This window comes from Pithys albifrons, chromosome 2 (assembly GCF_047495875.1).
Source record: "Pithys albifrons albifrons isolate INPA30051 chromosome 2, PitAlb_v1, whole genome shotgun sequence".
Taxonomy (NCBI): domain Eukaryota; kingdom Metazoa; phylum Chordata; class Aves; order Passeriformes; family Thamnophilidae; genus Pithys; species Pithys albifrons.
Window position 1 is genome coordinate 120831438 of NC_092459.1, and position 21479 is coordinate 120852916.

Genomic DNA, 21479 nt, shown 5'->3' on the forward strand with positions numbered 1-21479 from the left:
GAAATGCCTGGGCTGGGGTTGGTGGGGCACCAGGGCTGGGGGTGCTGGGGGAGGCAGCTCTGGGCAGCCTGGCAGGTCATTTAAATGCTGAGTTCTGGAGAATGTGTCAGCAACTTGGCCTTTAAGTGGCTTTAGAAGTAAATAAAACCACTTCTGTTTGTGTAGTTCAGAAAAGTGTTTGTAAAGAAGAAACCAACAGGAAGATCTGGCAGAAATGGCATTAACTGCTCATCATTTCTTGGCCAAAGGAGCAGAGCTGCAGGCAAATATCAGTATTTTGATTAGTCAGAGAAACCCCCAAAGTTCAGACCTCCAGACACATCCAGAGCTGGAGAACCACCTGCAAAACCTCTGTGGCTGAGTTTGCACTGCTGAGACACCTCCAGGGCTGGGGCAGTTCTGGGCCCTCAGCCAAGAGACACCCGGAGGGGCTGCAGCGTGTGCAGGGCAGGGAGCGGAGCTGGGAAGGGGCTGGAGCAGCAGGAGGGGCTGAGGGAGCTGGGGGGGCTCAGCCTGGAGCAAAGGAGGCTCAGGGGGCACCTTCTGGCTCTGCAATCCCTGCCAGGAGGGGGGAGCCGGGACAGGGGGTCGGGCTGTGCCCCAGGGCACAGGGACAGGAGGAGAGGGCACGGCCTCAGGCTGGGGCAGGGGGCACAGGAGGAGGAATTGGTTGCTGGAAAGGGTGGTCAGGCCCTGGCAGGGGCTGCCCAGGGAGGTTTGGAGTGCCCAGCCCTGGAGGTGCCCAAGGCAGGACTGGCCGTGGCACTGAGTGGTCTGGGCTGGGGGACAAGGTGGGCATCGGGCACAGGGTGGGCTCCATGGGCTGGGAGGGCTTTGCCAAGGTGGGCATCGGGCACAGGGTGGGCTCCATGGGCTGGGAGGGCTTTTCCAAGGTGGGCATCGGGCACAGGGTGGGCTCCATGGGCTGGGAGGGCTTTGCCAAGGTGGGCATTGGGCACAGGGTGGGCTCCATGGGCTGGGAGGGCTTTGCCAAGGTGGGCATTGGGCACAGGGTGGGCTCCATGGGCTGGGAGGGCTTTGCCAAGGTGGGCATCGGGCACAGGGTGGACTCTGTGTGATCCTGGAGGACTTTTCCAGCCTCAGAGATCCTGGGATTCTGTCTGTAGTATCTCACACGGAGGCTCCCTGGTGCTACACAAGCATCAGCTTTCCCACCACCAGCCCTCACTCATTAACAGGTTCACCCTGCACATTAATTGCTGTGGCTGCTCAGCATCACCCGGGGGGGTCACAATGAGCAGGTCTGGGATGCGAAGGAGCTTCCCCAGTCCCAGCTGCCAAGGAGATGCTCCCCAGCCTGGGCAGTGTGTGTGCCCTGGGCTTGATTGTCTGTCAGCACACGTCACCAGGTGATCTCAGATCTGCACAGAATTCAGGCTGTGAAAGCAGGAGGAGGATAATCCATGGAAAATCAACGTGTCCCAGGTTTAAAAATCTGCAGCCCAGCCCAGCCCAGCCTGTGGGATGAGTCAGCTCTGGCACTGCTGGCAGGTGTGACCTTGCAGGAGGCACGGCTGGATCCGTGTCCTTGTGGATCCCTGCCTTGCAGTGCAGGTATCCCTGCCTTCTCCTGCCTGCACTGCCATGGGAACACTGAATCCCAGAATGGGTTGGGTTGGGAGGGACCTTAACGCCCATCCAGTTCCACTCCTTGCCGTGGGCAGGGACACCTCCCACTGTCCCAGGTTGCTCCAACCTGACCTTGGACACTCCCAGGGCTGGGGCAGACACAGCTTCTCTGGGCACTCTGTGCCAGGGCCTGCCCACCCTCCCAGCCAGAAATTCCTTCCCAGTATCCCATCTAGCCCTGCCCTCTGGCAGTGGAAATCCATTTCCCCTTGTCCTGTCTCTCCAGTTCCTGATGATCAGTCCCCCTCCGGCTTCCTTGTAGGCCCCTTCAGATTCTGGAAGGCTGCTTAATTTAATAACCACAGGCTTCAAAATACAAAAAGATGTTGAAAGAAACACCCAGGGTGGTTAATATTTCACAGTCTCTGTCCTGTAAAGAACTGGTCTGTTGTTAAAATTCCCACAATGGTTTGTCCATCGTGAGTCACGTGAGAACATGGAGCTCATCAAAGACAGTCAAAGGTTTAGTCTGTAAGAGCTGATGCTGTAACTTTGGATTAGGACATTCTGGTGTCCACAAAAATAACAGTGGGTGAATAAGGGAGCCTTTTTAACCTGCTGTTCCCCACAGTTCTGTGTCATCCCCTGTGACTGGGGTTTGTGGTCCTGGCATTTCTTACATCACCGAGACACGGAGCCTCCGTCGGGCTGACGTCCGTCTTTGAACTGCTCCTTCTGTTAGTCACTCCTTTCCTTTTTTAAATCTAAAATCAAACCACACAGTCATATTTCCTCAAATAGCTCCCAGACAGGCCTTCAGCTGCCAAGGAAAGGGAAGGTCACTCCTTATCTGCTGCTGTTGTTACCTGGTGCAGGGAACGTGTCCGGGCTGATCCGTCACGGCACAGAAATAGCTCTGCTGAGTCTCCTCCAGACAGGCAGAGCTTTCCCTCCCCAAACATCTGCAGCCTTTCCTGCTCTTTTTTCCCCTCTCTGTCTTTCCTCCCGTAGTTCATCCTGTCTTGTCTGAGCACTGCACAGGATGCCAGGCTCTGACACTCAAGAGTTTTTCAAAGGAAGGGAAGCGTGTTTGTTCTCAGAATGCAGTGCCCTGAGCAGGGCGTCCCTGTGCCAGTGCCTGAGGACACATCTCTGGGTCTGAGGCCAACAGGGCATTGTCATCTTCACATTCAGGGGCTGTGCTGAGCTTTGCTCCAGGTTTTTAAATGGGGAACAGGGGGAATGGTGGGAACCACAGGCACCATTACACAGACAAATTCCCTGTGGTGGTTTGAAATACCCCAAGTTTATTTTCTGCCTCTTTCTTCCATGTGGCTGGAACAGGCAGAGGAAGGATGAGTTGGAGCAGAGGATGTCGGCGCTTCAGGAAAGCAGAAGAGAACTGATGGTGCAGCTGGAGGGGCTGATGAAGCTGCTCAAAGTAAGGAATCTGTCAGAAAGGCAGCACATCCCTCCTTTCCCTGGCTCTGGGCTGCTCTGGGATCCCTGCTGTGCTGTCACACCTTATAAATACTTCATGAGGAATAGGGAGAGTTTGCAAAAAGCCATTTCCATCCTGGCTCTGTGTGGGGTGCAGGTGGTTAATGAGTTTTCAGGTTCATGTGGTTAAAATATGGAGAACCCAAGATCTGGAAGGGTTTAAAGAAGTGTTTGATTTGATAACTGGGGGCTGATCTTTGCACCAGTTCTGTTCTTCCAGCTCTAACTGGGAAATAAATGGCAGCTGTAGTTCCTGCAGGGCAGGATGTGACTCCCCAGGCAGTGGGAAGCCATTCCCTGTGTCCTGTCCCTCCATCCCTTGTCCAAAGTCCCTCTCCAGCTCCCTTGCAGTCCCCAAATTTGTTTAAGAACTTTATCCAGCCACGAGAACTGGGTATAAGGAGAAGGTTTATCCCTGTGAGGATGCCCAGGCAGTGGGAGGGGCCCACAGAGGCTGCACCACCTCCATCCTTGAGGCTTCCAAGACCCACTGGCCAGAGCCCTGAGCAACCTGCTCTGAGGTTCAGCTGACCCTGTTCTGAGTAGGAGGCTGCACTAGAGACCCCTGAGGTCCCTTCCCACCTGAGGTGACCTACGAGCTGTGGCTGCTGGAGTTACTTGGTCCCACACTTGGCATAATGTGGCTGTTTGCATTTCCCCCCCAGACCTCTCTGTGGAGCCTGGCAGCTCCTCCTGATTAAAGCATCTTCCAGAGAGACATCTGGTCTTGAGCTGGAGGAATCAGAAATGGAAAATTCCCTGCCAATGCAAATTTGCTTGAACAGTTAGAAATGCATGCCTGGTTTTCAGTTCTAGTTCAGTTTACACCTCTTGTTTCTCCCTCCATGAAATCCAGGAGCACTTTTGCACCCCTGGGTTCTGCCTGTGCAGATCCTTCCTCAGCTCAGCCCAGGCACTTTCCCCTGGTGATTTGAAACCAGTGAAACAGGTGGAGCTCTGCTGGGCCCCTCACAATACTCCACTCCAGCCTTTTTATGGATGGTTTCTTTGCCTTCCCAGATTCTTAATATATTTTTTCTAAATTTGGCAAAAGCAGACTGTATGTGGAATTCTTCCCTGGCCCTCAGGAGCCAGTGCAGAGTCACAGCAGGGGTTTCACTGCTCTCCATCCCTGGTTTCCTTTTTGTGCCTTTTGAAGGCTCTCAGTCATCCAGCTCTTCCTCTGTGGGCTTATTTAATTCTGTGGTAACTGGTTAATGAGGATGTTGTGGGCAAATCCTCTGCTGTGCAAATCTCTTACATCTGTGCAGGCCCTTTAGAAGCCAAACCTGTCCTACATTCAAATAACAAAAAAGCCCTTTTTTGTCAACTCTTCCTTTCCATGAAGTTCTAAAGCTTCTGTCTTACCTGTAAGTTGGGTCCTGTGTCAGCACTTCTGTTACTTTGGGTAAACTGATGGCAAGGACAGAAATCATGAAATGGTTTGGGTGGGAAAGGACCTTAAAAACCATCCCATCCCACCCCCTGCCATGGGCAGGGACACCTCCCACTGTCCCAGGTTCCTCCAAGCCCTGTCCAGCCTGGCCTTGGACACTCCCAGGGATGGAGCAGCCACAGCTGCTCTGCCCAACCTGTGCCAGGGCCTGCCCACCCTCCCAGCCAGGAATTCCTTCCCAATATCCCACCCAGCCCTGCCCTCTGGCAGTGGGAAGCCATTCCCTGTGTTCTGTCCCTCCAGGCCTTTGTAAATGGTGTCTCTCCATCTTTCCTCCCTGTTTGAATATCCACATCCCAGTCCTGGGCTCTCCAAGCTCCATTAAGAAGTCCCTTCCCTGCACCAGGTAGCTCCTCACTCAGGTAATTATTTTAAGCTCCAAGTTCCCCAGCCTACTGATCTAAAAATAGAACTTCTAGTAGATACTTTTAACACCTTTTCTCATTATTAGTGTCAGTACTTTCCTGTCTGCTGAGAGAGACTCCACGGGGAAATGCTGTGAGTCAGACCCAGAGCAGAGACACGAATTCCTCGCCCCCTGCTCAGAATTTCATCCCACTGACCAGAGGCCTCCAGGCTTTGTTTTGATTTTGAGGTTTATGTTCTGTTCAAACTCTCCTTTTCACTGGTTTTAGCCCTGCCAGACACGATTTTCCCCCACAAGGTTTTAGCTTCTCTCACCATTTGATGCTCTTCAGAAATGTTCATCTATAATTTACATCAGCTGTTAAGCTTTTATGGGGGTTTTTTCCATCTTCTTATGCAGAATTTTTTACATTTTTGATGCTGCCTTCATTTTGCCATTTAGGGCTGGATTGAGCCTGCCCAGCTCTGGTTTGGGGCCTCAAATCCCTCTCTAAAGAAAAGGAGAGTGGGGAAAGACCTCATAGATGTCAAAAACTTCCTCCTGGGGGGTGAGCAGGGACAGGGCACATGGAAGGGCTGGAGCTGTGCCAGGGCAGGGACAGGGCACATGGAAGGGCTGGAGCTGTGCCAGGGCAGGGACAGGGCACAGGGAAGGGCTGGAGCTGTGCCAGGGCAGGGTCAGGGCACAGGGAAGGGTTGGGGCTGTGCCAGGGCAGGGTCAGGGCACAGGGAAGGGCTGGAGCTGTGCCAGGGCAGGGACAGGGCACAGGGAAGGGCTGGAGCTGTGCCAGGGCAGGGGCAGCACACAGGGAATGGCTGGAGCTGTGCCAGGGCAGGGGCAGGTGGGATCTCAGGAAAAGCTCCTTCCCCCAGAGGGTGGTGGGCACTGCCCAGACTCCCCAGGGCAGTGGGCACAGCCCCAAGGCTGCCAGAGCTCCAGGAGGGTTTTGACAATGGGACAGGGATAGGGGGGACTGTTGGGGTGTCCTGGGCAGGGGCAGGAGTCAGAGTGGATGGTCCTTGTGGGTCCCTCCCAGATCAGGAAGGGTTGTCCTGTGCAGGTCCATCCCTTTGCCCCATGCTGGGATGTTTGGCCCCAGAGCAGGGAAGGCCTGAGGCCCCTTCCAGCCCAAACCATTTCTGGTTCTGTGGTTTGGGACTATTTTGGTTTCTTGTGCTCAGGTCATTAAACCCCCGTGATGAGTGTCCTGCCCTGGTGTTTGTGAGCCCTCACAGGACCCACCCAGCCATGGCCATTTAGGGCTGGGGTTGCATCAGGTGTCTTGCACATCCCCTCACTGATGTGTGACACTTCTCTGGGGGTGCCAGTTACAGGAATGTCATGGAAGCACAGACTGCTTTGGGTGGGAAGAGACACTGTGGCTGCCCCAGCCCTGGGAGTGTCCCAGGCCAGGCTGGACAGGGTTTGGAGCAGCCTGGGCTGGTGGGAGGTGTCCCTGCCCATGGCAGGGGTGGCACTGGGTGGTCTGTAAGGTGCCTTCCCACCCAAACCAGTCTGGGATTCTGTGACTATCCAGGCCATTAGCTTGGCTTTCCCTGCTTTCCTGAGCTCTCCTGCCATCCCCAGGTGCCATCAGCTGGCCTGGCTCTGAGGAGCATCCGTGGGGATGATTCCCTGCTGCTCTCAGGGCTCTCAGCTCCTCGGATATGCCCCAGACAGATCCCATTTCACTCCCTCCATTTCCGCACGGCAATTTCCTCGCTGGCTGCTCTGGTGATTTATCTCCTCACTCGGTCCTGCCCAGCTCTGTCCCTCCTCAGGGGGTGTTTCCACATCTGTAGTTAAAGCCAAGGCCTCATTTTTCAAACTAGCAACTTTTTTTGTGGAGTGGAGACCACTGAAGATGTTTTCCCTGCCCCAGCTCCCCATCTGGTCCTGCGAGTCCCGGGGCTGGTGGGAGGAACAGCTGGAACTGTGGGATGTGGGGAGGGCAGTGCCGGCCTCGCTGCAGATGCTGCTCTGGGTTTGAGTGGAGCCAGGCCCCACATCTGCTGCAGCAGCACCTGGAAACACACCTGAAGGAACCCCAAGTCTTGGCAGAAAAAACAAAAAGTATCTGCCCAGAAACGTGGAATTCTCCACAGCCATTCCCAGATTTCTCTGCAGTGCACGGAGGGAAAACAGCTCTCAGTGGTCAGGGAGAAGAAGCTGCTTTAAATTAAGGGAAAGGTTCTGGTTAATCCTGCTCAGACAAGAGATCAGGGAGGGAAGGTGGATAAATGGGTTCATGGATTTCAAGGCCAGAAGGAGCTTTTATCCCATGAGTTTTAATTCCATGGCCTGGATTTCTGGGGGACGTGCCTAGCAGGGGTCCCTGTGCTGGGGGGCTGTGCCAGACCAGCGTGGAGGGAGTCACCTGGAAGTGCTGTGATTGCTGGGGTGGGGTGGATGAGTCACCAAAACCGTGTGTAGCCCTTCTGTCAGAGCTCAGTGTCTGGCTCAGGATGGTTGTTGTCTGTGGAAGTGTCTCAACTGGGAAAGAAACTCCCCACTGTGGGACATTTTGCCCATTCCAAGGAACTCTCCTGTAGTGGAAGGCAGGATATGCCTCCACCAGCCCAGCCCCATCACAGGGGACATCTTCCTACTTCAAAAGGGGATAAATTTGTCCAAATTTCACCTTTTTTTGTCTTGCAAACTGGGAGGGATCTGTACTGGCACAGGCACTGCAGTGCAGGAATTGCCTTTTTCCTTACTCAGCATCTTTGGTGGTTTTGCCTCCCAGTGCTTTGTGTCCCATTCCAGAGCTGGTTCTCTGCCCTTGAGAATCCCATGGGCAGAGGTCCTGGGAGGCCCAGTGGAACTGACCAAAAAGGTGGTGGTTTGCCCCTGGGACTGCATCAGTTTTGGGTCTCTGAGGGCAGATTTGTGCCCCAGGGAATGAGTGCCAGCAGCATTGGACACTCTGGATGGGATTCCCAGACTTCAGAGGGTGGGTCTGGTGTTCGTTGCCTTGAGGGCAGCACAAGAAGCCTCCTGAGTCCAGAGCAGGAGAGAGTCATAGAATCATGGAGTGCTTTGGCTGGAAACCCAAAGTGCCACGGGCAGGTTCCACCAGAGCAGGTCCAAGCCAGTAAAGGTCCTGTGTAAAGGGGAAGATGTCCCTTGGATCCATCCTGGGATATCCATCCTGTGTGTTTGACTTCAGCCAACACCAGGGGCCAGTTTAAAGAGAATTCTCTTGAGAACAGGACGAGTGTCCCCTTTGGTCCCCCACCATGGCCCTTCTGTCCCATGGCCCCAGTTCCTGTCATGCCTGGGGGTGTTTGCACCATTCCCCCTGTTCTGTTCCTTCATTGGGGTGGTTGTGTATTTTGTGTGAAAATTACCAGTTTCGTATGATAATTAATCTTTCCTCTTTCTCTCTTCACCTTTTTCTTTTGCCAACATTTCTAGGAGGAAGAGCAAAAGCAGGCAGTAAGTTGACTTCACTTTGTAGGTGATCTGACTCTTTTTTCTTCCTGCATGAAATCCATTTTCTGCTAATTGGCTTGTATGCAAATAAACCGTGGGACTGTGGGGCCTTTCTCGCCTGTGAGTTTGCAAACAGCCCTCACCAGTTTGCAGCAGAGCATGTTTTGTGTGTGTCCTTAAAGATATTCCTCTCTCCCTTTCAACTGAAGTTCATTGCCATGGGGACACAGCCCGGGGCTGGATTCACGAGCCTGTGATGGAATCATGCATGACCATCCAGGGCTGGAATTGGGGATTCTCAGCTGGCTTCATAATTTATGTTGTTGGAGATCCTTTGGAGTATTTCACATGCTAGGAAAGCTTCCTTGTCTCTTCAGAAACCCCTTAATTTGCCTCCTCGCCACATACAAGTTAATGCATGAAAACTAATTAATGGCTTAATATTCTGGGCATGGCTCCATATCCTTCAGTCAAGGCAGAGTCTCCTTGACTGAGCCCTGGAATGCTCGTTGGGAGCAGGAGGACTGAGCTGACAGGAGACAAGAAAGCATTTGCTTTGTAGCCCATTCCCCTTTCTCTGCTGCCTGTTCAGACCCGAATCCTGTGTTGATTTCGGGATCCACTCCAGAGGGAGCCCTTTTGCTTTTCTCGGGAACAGCCAGATGTTCAGTGCCTTCTCTCCAGCACAGCACATTTGCAGCTTTTCAAACATGGTTCCCTTCCCACACGGAGCTTTAATGGCCATTAATCCTGAGTTTCACACAGTTGGGGATTTTACATGTTGTTTGTCACGTACATAATTGGATATTGGACTCATGAACTGGAAATTCTGGTGACTTATTCCTTGTAGGGGAGCGTATATTTTGGGGTGACTTCTATTGGTGAAAACACTTCAGTTCTATATGTGCTGAAATTGGCTTTAGGTGACTCCTGGGTGGCCTTTTATTGATGTTCTGTCTTCAATTTAAGGTGGTGGTGAGGGGGCACCTTTGGTTGGGGCTCAGGTCATCATTAGGTGATCAGAGAGTCATGGAATGGTTTGGGTAAGAAGGGATCTTAATGTCACACAGTTCCCACCCCCTGCCATGGGCAAGGACACTTCCCACCAGCCCAGGTTGCTCCAAGCCCTGTCCAGCCTGGCCTTGGACACTCCCAGGAATGGGGCAGCCACAGCTGCTCTGGGCACCTGTGCCAGGGCCTGCCCACCCTCCCAGGCAGGAATTCCTTCCCAATGTTCAGTCTCAGTCCCAGGGTTTGTTGATGCACCTGGCAGAGATGATTTGGCTCATTGAAGGGACCAGGACAGCAGGTGGGAGGATCTTCAAGGAATGTCCAGGAGGAAGGAAAACGACCAAGACACCGCCATCCCTGTCCTCCAACTTCTAACTGTGCCAGTGGAATGTTGTATCCTGTGTCATTCTCCTACCCAGCATCATTCCTAGGAATAATCCTCTGCAGGGAAAGGCAGTGTTATGGATTAGCTTGTTTTTCCTGAGCTGTGCTTTCAGCTGGGTTATGGATATAGCAAAAGGGTAAATATGAGATCAGGGAAGAATTGGAGCCGTTTTACCTCCCTCCTTTCCCTGGAACACTGTCAGGAGGAGGATAATGAGCCAAAACTAAACTAATGTCAACACAGTGACATTCTGTCCAGGCCAATTCTGTTGGAATCAGGGATGAATGAGCCAAAATGCCTCAAGAAAGGCAGATTATGACCAACCAAAGGGCATGTTGCTGGTCTGTAGTCCTTCCTTTGCTTGGACTGAGAACAGTTCTCCTCAATATGAAGGTTGCAGCCTGAAAGGCTGGAAATCCCAGGATATGCTGGTCCATTTAGCTGAGGAACACACAGAAACCCCAGACTGGCTGGGATGGAAAGGGAGCTCTGAGATCACCCAGACCATCCCCTGTGCTCAGAACAGGCTGCTCAGGGTTTGTCCCATCACCACAGAACTGTGGAATCCCAGAATGGTTTGGGTGGGCAGGCACCTTAAAGCCCACCCAGTCCCACCCCCTGCCATGGGCAGGGACACCTCCCACTGTCCCAGGTTGCTCCAAGCCCTGTCCCACCTGGCCTTCTGTGAGGGAAAATGTGGAGCAGCCTCTGGGTGCTGTGGAAGGGCAGGCCCAAGTGTCTGAGGGATCTGAGGTGATGATCCTGCCAGCCCTTGAGGAGATGGATCCGTTGTGTGGTGGCTGCAGGAATTTCCATGAAGGGTTAAGGTAAATAACAGGCAGAACAAGGATCATGGGTTAGGACCAGCAGCACATCGAGAGCAGCAACATTTGCATCCACTTGGGAAACCTCTGATGTTCCTTCACTGCAGGGGCTGCAGGTCCCTTTCTGCTCAGTCAGAAGATCACGGCAAGTTGTAAGGAATTTGTCTCAGGAGAGAGTCTCTATTTCTGATCCTGGCATTTGTGATCAAGTCCAGAAACCTCTGTGGCCTGTGCTCAGAGCTGATCTGCTATCAAGATGTCGACAGTTTCTGTTCTATCTTGGGCTCTGTGGGGCCAGCCCTGGTCACACCCTGGAGGAACAGAGCCTGGTGTAGGGATGTTATTCCAGTGACGGAGTTTGGGGCCACGTGGTGCTCATGGCCCACCACACTGTTCTCCACTACTGCTGGGACTGTTGTGTCCCAGCTAGTAAAGATCCTAATTTACAACAGGACCATTTCCATGTCACAGCTGGTGAGAAACTTGGATAATCTGCTAAATATTAAACCCTCTTTGTTTTGTAGTCCAAGGAGCAGCCGTAGGAGCTGCGCTGTTCCATATCCAGAGGAACGTTAAAGGGATTCCCGAGGATGTGCATCACAGGGATGGTGTCCTTGGCGTGTCCTACAATCCATACAGCAGACCCTGAGGAGCGTCAGGCGCTTGTGCTCCAGCACCAGAGAATGTCTCTAATGCCAAACAGGCCCACAAACCCAGCGGAGGAGCTCTCGTGGGAGGGCTGAAACGCTGCAATGGAATCTTTTCCTCCCAGAAAACGGTGGGAACCATCGGAACGGCAGAGCACACTGAGCTCTCGACTTTCAGGGTTATGTTACCCTGCAGAAGTGGATGTGGACTGTTCCCAACAGTCCTTGGGAAGTCGTGCAAGTCATTGGAGGGTTTTTCCTTAACCCCGTGGAGAGGGATCAGGAGTTCCCGTGGTTCAAACTGAGTGTGTTGATGGGACCTTCCAGAGAGCCTGAGCAGTGCAAGGGCAGTAGAGCTCGTCCCCTTAATGAGGGGAACCTTCTTAGCCATGGCTACAGCAAAGTGAGCCCAGCAACCAGCTCAGGTGGCACCTGTGCCCTCTCCCGAGGGATGCAGAAACCTGTGAGCGGGGAATTCCCAGCCCTGCAGAGCCCTTGAGGGACTCTCATGCTGATACCTGAGTCTGAGGCTGCTGTTCAGTTCTGCATCTGTTGCATCAGCCAAAGCTGCACCGGTGGAGTGCCCAGCCCTGGAGGTGCCCAAGGCAGGACTGGCCATGGCACTGAGTGCTCTGGGCTGGGGGACAAGGTGGGCATCAGGCACAGGGTGGGCTCTGTGTGATCTTGGAGGGCTTTTCCAACATCCATGATTCAGAGATTCCTTGGCCTCCCCGAGCCAGTGGTTGTACATGGTGTTGGGAACAGTGTGCCTGGGAACTGCCTGGAATGTGCTCACTGAGTTGTGTCCCATCCTTGCCAGCGAGTGTTCCAACACTTACATCCTGAACATTGCCTTGTTCCAGTGCCAGGCTCTAATGTGGACAGGCAGAGCTTTGGAATGAGCTTGGGGTTGGTGCCTCCACACTAAGTGTTCATGGGTCTTCTGGAGGATATCATTGAATCCAGGTGGTTTGGGTGGGAAGGGACCTTAAAGCTCATCTAGTCCAATGCTCCACCATGGGCAGGGACACCTTCCAGTAGACCAGGTTGCTCCAAGTTCCATCCAACCTCAATCAAACCTAGAAGGGCTCCTGAAAGAGCCAGTTAGATGTTACAGTTGTGTGGGAGCCCATCCTCCATGGCGATGGAGCTCATGGCTCATAGACATTTCAGAAAGAGAGGTGAGGTCTGTGCTGCCATCAGGTACTGGAGGTGAAGAAAACCCTCACCTGGCTCATTAGTTGGCAGCACTGTCCCTGGCAGGTGACTTTGGGATGTGAGGAGGAAAGCTTGGCAGGGAACAGCCCTGGATACACATCAGGATTACTCTCTTGGAAGTGTTTGCTCTGGTGGATCTTCACTGTCCTGTGGTGGTTGAGTCAGGAAATGGAGGAGTCCCTGAATCCTGTGGTGGTGGTTCCTGTCCCCATGGGATGAACACTGAAACGGAGACAGTGTCTGCAGGAGACCTGGTGCCTCTGTGGAGAGAGAGAAATCCCCTCTCCTGGACCATTACTGAGTTTCTCCAGGCTTGGGGAGCCATCCCTGGGCACCTTCTGCCATCTGTGCCAAGCTCAGCAGGCAGAGCTAAGAGAACTTGGAGAGACCAGGGACAAGGACCTGGAGGGACAGGACAAGGAGGAATGGCTTCCCACTGCCAGAGGGCAGGGATAGACGGGATATTGGGAAGAAATTCTTGGCTGAGGGTGGGCAGGCCCTGGCACAGGTTGGGCAGAGAAGCTGTGGCTGCCCCATCCCTGGGAGTGTCCCAGGCCAGGTTGGACGGGGCTTGGAGCACCCTGGGCTGGTGGGAGGTGTCCCTGCCCATGGCAGGGAGTGGGACTGGATGAGCTTTAAGGTCCTTTCCAATCCAAACCAGTCAGGAGTTCTGGGATGCTTGACTGGAGAGGGGCCCCAGTCGGTCCAGAGGGGCTCCAGTGCCTGGTCCTGTTCAGAGCACACAAACAGCACAAGGGACAAGTGTTGTCAAACACAGGCTGGAACAGCAGAGAGCACTTGGCTGTTTCTAGTCCTGCATTGTAGTAACCAGAGGTATTTTCCAAACCCACAGTGGAGGAGCTGCTGGGCAGCCTGGTGGCTTCTCCTGGGCTCCCTCTGTGCCTTGCAGAGGTACCAGCCAGGAGGCAGGACGGGCTCTGCCACGTCCCAATCCATTCATGCCTTCCCTGAATCACATTCCTCTGCCCTTAATCACGTTTTGGATCACACAGCCAGAAACAGGCAGGAGTTTGTTCAGTTCCTTCTCTTCCAAGTCCTGCCTTGGCTCAGAGACGTGTCTGCCAAGTCCCAGCTCTGAAACCACTGCCCTGTGCACAAAGCTCCGGGCACAGGCTGTGCCTGCCTTTGGCTCAGGGGGAAATACACTGACTGATGTGCTTCAAACCCAGCTGAGGGCTTGGTTCTGTGCTCTGAACAGGTCCCCCCATCAGGGGCTGCCTGAAAATGTTTCAACTTTAAATCTCTAGAGGTTTCTGTTTATTTTCTTTTGTTGTTGTTTTTTGGTTTAATGTCGTTGTTTGTGAAATGAGATTAGAAGTGAAAGTGAGAGGTTTTACACCAGGAAGTGCAGTTCCTGTGGGTTTATTGAGGGGGGTTATGGGAAAGTCAAGGCTTGGTAGTGAACCCCCTGTGCTTGGGGGACTCCAAGAGCCTCAAGAGCTTGTTTTTGTGTTTGGTGTATTCCCCATATGAGGAGGCATCAGCTTGCCTTGCTGGAAAGGACTTGGAGGTCCTTCAGAGTCTTCAAGGATTCTCTGCTGGGAGTGTGTGAAAGCTGTGTATGGTATATAATGTAGTGCCTGTTGGGTCCAGGATTGCAAAACCCAGGCAGTTCTCCCTTATTTCAGCAGCAGGCCCTGAGATGCCCCAGGCACCAGGAGAACCCAGGACTTGCAAAGCAGAGGTTGGACAGGGCTTGGAGCAGCCTGGGACAGTGGAGGGTGTCCTTGCTCACAGCAGGGGATGGGACAAGGTGGGATTTCAGGTCCTCTCCAACCCAAACACTCCATCCTTCTATGATTCTACATTGTCCCAGAGCAGTATTTGGCATCCAAGGACATCGTGTCTTCAAGCCTAAACTTCCCTTGGCAGTGGAGGTGCCTGGGAGCAGCAGCACTTGAGCCCACAGCCACCCCAGCCTGGGCTGTCCCCCTGACCTGGACAGGCCCTACTCTGGGTGTTCCCAGGGACCACAGGGGGTGTAGGGGTGTCCCATGGCTGGGGTCTGGGGGGTACCAACAACAGCTTTATTCTGAGTCCCCTCTAGGAGAAATTTGGCTTCTTGGCCGTTGAACAGTGTTTTTTAAGTACCCGGAGACGTTTGTGGACTGCCCAGGGCTCAGCTTTACAATGAGCTGTCTGTGGCAGCAGAGCCAGCTTGAAACATTCCTTTTCCTGTGCCAGCAGCTCTGTCCATACAGTGTTGAGGGGCCACGCTGCAAACCAGAGCACTGGAACTGTCCTGTCCAACACAGCATTTGTAGGGACGAGATGAACCAGAGGCTCTTGTAGCTGCACCACTTCTGACCTAGCACAGATCTTTGGGAAATACCAATCCAGACTGGGAGAGGTTGGATATGGTTCCCAGGACTGATGTTTTTGTGTCCACCATTCAAAGCTCCTTGGCAGAACATAGGGGTGAGCACCTGTGAGTGAGGGAGGGGGTAAGAGCAGGGGCTGGTGAGGTTCAGACCCTTTGGAACCACGAGAGGAGAGGATGGTTTGTGTTAGGGCAGAGCAGGAGGAATGTTCTGAAGGCTGATGAGCAACATCCCTGGAGAGTCAGGGAATGTTTAGAACCACGAATTCAGGGCTCAGGTTTACCTTGTAGGAATCATCAAATCCCAGACTGGGTTGGGTTGGGAGGGACCTCAGAGCTCATGCAGTTCCACCCCCTGCCATGGGCAGGGACACCTTCCACTATCCCTGGTTGCTCCAAGCCCCATCTAACCTGGCCTTGAATATTTCATCCATCACCAGGAAAGATCTCATTGGCAGGGTCACAATGGGGTTTTTGCTGAAGATACTCTCCCACTCCGTGGGTGTTTCCACCCCTTATCACTTGTTCCTGAGGATTCACTGTGGTGTGTTGGTGGCATTTCTCATTTCCTATCGATGTTTCCACGGAATCGTTTGTTGCCACATTTGGGGACAGATATTCCCAAGCCTGGATGTTGTGTTTCCGTTGTGGAGAGATCACTGTGATGACTGGAGAGATGTACTACAAGGATTTGCATTTGTTTTGGCAAGGTCTGATTTTACTTGATGTTTGTTTAGTCCCTGGGAAATGTGATGCTGATGATGAGTTTGGCAAGACTGACGACAGAATTCTGGAATGGTCTCTTCCCCCGTGTTTGCTTTGGGCATGGGCTGTAACTGGTTAAATGATCGTCCTTGCAGAGTCCAGGATGTGAAATATTTATTGCTTCCCTGCTGAATTTCATGGCCGTGCTGACTCTTCTAAAACAATGTTTTCCTCACTTTGGAGTCAAGTGCTCCAGCACGTAAATGAGCTGAGGGAAGTGCAGGCAGTGCGTGCAAACTCCTCCTTCCAGCGCGATCCAGCACACGCTCCATTCCCTGCAGTTCCTAATTCCTCCTGCTGGGCTGGGCTGGAGCACCGGCTTGGCACCCAAATACACAATTGGTGCCATAAATAGTGGATATGAGCAGCTTTTCCACAGCATTTTAATCTTAACCAAACTCCAGAACTGTACATTCTCACATCGTTTGGTGTTGAATTGTGTCCATTTCAGAGACAGGGGAAAATGTTGCTTTTTTAGACACTCAAGAATATCCAACAAGGTGTTGATGAAATTCAGATGGGAGCCATTTGCCTGTATGTTGGCTGCTGCTTGTAGAAGGGACTGCTTATAGAATCCCACGATGGTTTGGACTGGAAGGGACCATAGATATCATCCAGTCCCATCCCCTGCCACGGGCAGGGACATGTTCCACTGTCCCAGATTGCTCCAAACCCCACCCAGGGATGGGACATCCACAAAAACTTCTGTTGTTGTGGCCTTTAGAAGCCCACTGAATTTCTTTCATCCATGATCATGGAGAATTCAGGAGAAGCCCCTGTTGCATCTGCAGGTTGTTCCCATCGTCCCAGGGCGCTGCTGTCACCTGCTCAGGGAGCATCCAGGGCTGACCTGCACCTGGGCTGGGAGGTGAATGGTGCTGTTAATGCCCAGTGATTCAATTGCAGAGAGATTAATGGTGAGTGTTTGTGTGTGTGCATCTGCAGTACTTTCCCTCCCATCATTATCCAAGCCTACAAGGGTAATCAAAGCCACGTGAAGGACATCTGGATCCACTGTTGGTTTATGTGGCACCTGGCCCTTATTAATAGTAATGAGGAAATGGCAGTTCAGGATTTCTTGACCTCACATGAAATTCATTTCACTGGGCAAAGGTTGATAACAGATGGCAGCAATTTGGGGCTCAGTTCATCATCTGTTGCACAGACTTTATTGCTCCAGTTTGGCCCTTTCCTCTGTCGGGAGCGATCCCTTTTTCCACCTCACCTCTTTATAAGGGTTGTCTTTTTCAAAGGGAGCCCTGAAACATCTTGTTAAAGGCTGTTCTGTGCAGCACGAGGGTTTAGGTATGGCCTGACACAGCCACACGATCCCGCTGAGCATAAATCACTCCTTTTACTAACTGTGTAGTAAACTTTTATCTTTTTGAAGCTGGGAGTTTCTTTGGCGTTATTGGCCCCTCTCCAGTTTGTTCTTTACTTCTCCAGCCCACAAAAACACTTCTGCACTCAGGCTTTGAGCAAAGGAAAGAGCTGTGAGAAGACACAGCCCTGTGATTGTCACACCATGCACTGAGAACGCTGGGGCTGTTCAGCCTGGAGGGGAGAAGGCTCTGTGTGTGTGCAGACCTGTTAGCAGCCTTGCCATGCCTTGAGGGGCTCCAAGGATACTGGAGAGGGACTGGGGACAAGGCCTGGAGGGACAGGACACAGGGGATGGCTTCCCACTGCCAGAGGGCAGGGATAGGTGGGATATTGGGAAGGAATTCCTGGCTGTGAGGGTGGGCAGGCCCTGGCACAGGTTGGGCAGAGCAGCTGTGGCTGCCCCATCCCTGGGAGTGTCCCAGGCCAGGCTGGACAGGGCTTGGAGCACCCTGGGACAGTGGGAGGTGTTCTGCCCTTGGCAGGGGATGGCACTGGATGGCTTAAGGTCCCTTCCAACCCCAACCATTCCATCATTTGATGATTCTCTCTCAGACCAGTGTTTGTGTCACCCAAGTGTTTTAGCCACGTCCCCGGGGACTCTGTGCCAGCTGGGGCTGGAGGGGTGTGTGACACCTGGAGAAGGGATTTGCACTTTGGTGTCTGTCTTCCTGTTGTCACATTGGGGTTGATTCATGGAATCACAAAATCACTGAGGCTGGGAAAGCCCTCTAAGGTCATGGAGTCCAACCATCCCCCAGCACTGCCAAGGCCACCACTGACCATGTCCCCAAGTGCCACATCCACAGGGCTTTTAAATCCCTCCAGGGGTGGGGACTCCAACCCTGCTCTGGGCAGCTGTGCCAGGGCTGGATAACCCTTTCCATGAAGAAATCATTCCCAATATCCAACCTGAGGCTCTCCTGACAGAGCCTGGGGGTTTGGTTGTCCCTCAAGTCCCCCCAGGTCGAGCAGCCAAGAGATCTCTGCACCACTTGCTCTGACTTGGTCGTAGGTTTTCCAGAGGTGTCTGAGTTTCGTCCCTCTGGCCATGTAGCTCCTTGACAAAAGGAGGGACCATTTGTGGTGCTCCTGGAAAGGTAAAACCTTTTAACTGTGGTTTTTGGTTGGATTTTTTTGGTAATTTTAGTTGATTTGAAACATGCTGGAAGCAAGATAAGGAAACCCAGGGAACACAGGCCTGGTGCTGTTTGGTGTTACAGGAATACTACTAATCCAAGACCTTGGGAATGCTGAGGTTGGATATTGCTTGCTCAGATGTTGTGTCAGCCACAATGGAGATCAGTCCCTCTCGTGCCTGGTGGCTCCTGCTCTGCAACAACACGGATTTACAGCCTGGGATCAAACAGGCCCAGAGCTCCCACAGTCCAGCACTGGTGTGAATGTTACCCTGTGCTGCAGAAAGGAAAAACCCATACCTGGAATCAATTTATCCAAACTCCTGGATCAAAATAGTCCTACCTGGGAGCTGACTGTGTGAAATATCGGTTCCAGCTGCAGCTTTGGCCTTTCATGATGTTTTCAGCCTGAAACCTCTTGGGGTTTTTTATTTATTGAAGTGAAATGGAAGTTGTTCCAATGACCAAAATCATCGTGTAATCCAAATTGGGTTTAGAGACAAATGCTTGTATTGTATTTGTGATTTAGTCTGTCATTTACTACCATAAATACCCCTCTGGTTGCTTGAGCATGAAGCAGATGTGCTTAAATCCACAAAGGATTAAAACAGTGGAGAAATAGAAAATCTCAGTATTTAAACTGATGCAGTTTAGGGAAAATGTTCAAGGCCAGCTTAGATGGGGCTTGGAGCATCCTGGTCCAGTGAAAGGTGTCCCTGCCAGTGGCAGAGGGTGGGATGAGTTGAGCTTTAAGGTCCCTTCCCAGCCAGATCCTTCTGGGATTGGATGATGCTATGAAAACTCTGCTCCCATGAGTTTTCCTTTCTCTGCTGAATTTCACCCAGTGGAGGTGAGGGGGGTGTTTGCTTTAGGACAGATCAGAGTTCCAGTGGCTTCCTGGGCCTGAGGAACCTCCACCCGCCGTTGGACCCGTGGCACGGCCCATCCCCATCACCTGGGCTCATTGGGAAACATCCCATGTTTGCTTCCAGCAGCCTCCCTTCTCCAGATCATTGGCAGCTTAATCCTGCGTTTCTGACAGCAGTAATGAGTCCATCAGATTAGATCAGATACAGAATTCCAGGAGATCTGCACCGTGTACGTGGGGCTGTGCCATGATCATGCTCTTGGCACTCAGGCGTGTCGGTGCCGGGCCCTGCCGAGCGTCGCTGCATCCACAGCGGGGTCACAGAGGGGCTTGGCTGGGAATGACCCTGAAACTCATGTCATTCCAACCCACTGCCATGGGCAGGGCCACCTTGCACTGGAGCAGGTGCCAGGTGAGCCCTTGTCCCTGCTGGGTCGGGTCAGTCATGGCAGGATCTGTCTGTGGTGCCCTCGTGGCGAGAGCGCTGCCGAATTCTTGGCTCGGGTTATTTCTCCCAGAGATTCCTGCAGTCCTTCTCCTCCACAGGTGCAGAGCCTCAGGAGCTGGCTTTGCCCTGTCTGAGCTGGGTGCTCACAGTCAGGTTCACTCCAGCCCAGCCTTTATCCCTTTACACATCCCTCTTCCTCAGGGTGTGGGTTGGAAACCTCTGGTCCCTGAATCTTCCACTGCTGGTCGTGGCTCCCATCAAGAAATTCATCATCTTGGTATCAAGAACTCCATCATTTTCATACCAAGGATATCAAGAATCACAGAATTAGAGAATTATTTAATGGTTTGGGTGTTGGAAGGGTTCTTAAATTTTTTCCAGTTCTGTGCCATGGGCAGGGACACCTTCCACCAACCCAGGTTGCTCCATCCAACCTGGCCTGGGACACTCCCAGGGATGGGGCAGCCACAGCTTCTCTGGGCACCTGTGCCAGGGCCTGCCCACCCTCCCAGGGAGGAATTTCTTCCCAATCTCTGACAGTGAGAGGATGAAGCCTTTCTGATCTCTCCCTTCCTCTGGAGCTGTTTGCAGCTCATGGGCAGACCCCACCATCCCCTGAGAGGCTCTGGGGGTGTGTCAGGCTCCCTGTCCGTGTGTTATGAATTAGCTGGTGAGCCACTCCTTCCAAAGATCAAAGGAGCTTTGCTGGGACACGAGGAGTTGGCTTTTAAAAACATGCCTGCAGCAGCTGTGGGGCGATGGAGCAGCCTGGGATCCTTGGCTTGGGGCACAGCAAAGTGGGGAGAGCAGTTCTTCCCCCTCAAACCCACAGGCTGATGCATCTCCTGTCCCTCCAGAGTGGCTCCTGCTTCCTCAGATTGCTCTCAGCTCTAGGAAATGGTTCACCTTTGACTTAGGGTGTGAGCCCAGTTTATTTCTGGTTGGACCAGGAAGGAATTCTCGTGGGATTCTCACTGCCCTGGAGAAAGGAGCTGGGGCTTGTCCTGCCCTCACCAGGGCTGATCCAGTGTGAATCCCATGAACATCCTTCCCATTGTTCCTTTCCCAAACCCACAACTGGGAAAAGGAGTGCTGGGAGCGGTGTTGGAGCAGAGGGAGGTCACACCCACTCCTGGGGACCAGGGAAGGTTCCTCCTGAGAGGTGCCAAAACCCACCCCTGAGATCCAGCCTGCACTGGCACTGCTGGTGGGTGAGTGTCATCCTCTCTTCTTCTTCTTTGTGGATATCAGGAGGAATTGGTTGCTGGAAAGGGTGGGCAGGCCCTGGCAGGGGCTCCCCAGGGAGGTTTGGAGTGCCCAGCCCTGGAGGTGCCCAAGGCAGGACTGGCCGTGGCACTGAGTGCTCTGGGCTGGGGGACAAGGTGGGCATCGGGCACAGGGTGGGCTCCATGGGCTGGGAGGGCTTTTCCAGCCTCAGGGATTCAGTCATTCCTCTGGGAATGGTGCCTGCCCTGGTGGGAGCAGCTGGCACAGTGTGTAGGAGCCTCTGAGCATCCTTGGGAGTGCCAAGCAGGGAGGAGGAGGAGGAGAAGGAGGAGGAGGAGAAGGAGGAAGAAGGAGGAGGTTTGTACTGTGATGAGGCAGCTTTGCTGCCTCCTGTCTGTGTCATCCCTTACACTTTTCCTGCTCTGTGGAGGTCACTGCTGTGGGGGCAAACCCCAAGGAGCAGCTCCAGATGATTGGAGGAGCCTCCAGTGCAGGGTGTTTGCAGCAGCACAGGCAGCTCATCTGCATCTCTCACTGCTGCTCCTGAGAGCCAGGAAGGGCAAACAAGCACGACAGACCCTGCAGTTTTATGGGAACACTTCAGGAAAGCAGGGAAAGTTGCTGAGTTCAGCTGCTCCTTCCCTGTGGAAATGTGTAAGCCCCTGGCTCCGAGGGGCGTGGAAATGACCTGTTAAGGGCACTGCAGGTCTCACTTTCTCTGTGTAAAATACAGAGCTATTTACCCAAAGAACCACAAATTGCATCCATTTTTCTCAGTCCCCAAAATGAATATTTATTTGGAGTCACAGCCTTCCTGAAATGGGTTTAGGAAGTGCATTTTGATCAGTTCTATGGCAATTGATAATGTTACATTAGCA

General features: G+C 52.9%; 1 protein-coding gene across 8 annotated transcripts in view; it reads left to right on the forward strand.

The window, feature by feature from the left end:
• Positions 1-21479, forward strand: part of DTNB (dystrobrevin beta) — a 150040-nt gene that overhangs the window by 90521 nt on the left and 38040 nt on the right. For 6 of the 8 annotated variants that reach the window (XM_071547650.1, XM_071547654.1, XM_071547648.1 and 3 more), the window contains 2 exons: positions 2935-3031; positions 8331-8351. In XM_071547650.1, coding sequence (XP_071403751.1) covers positions 2935-3031; positions 8331-8351 — 118 coding nt within the window. The remainder of the gene's footprint in view (positions 1-2934; positions 3032-8330; positions 8352-21479) is intronic. The other 2 variants (XM_071547649.1, XM_071547653.1) reach the window with 1 other exon arrangement.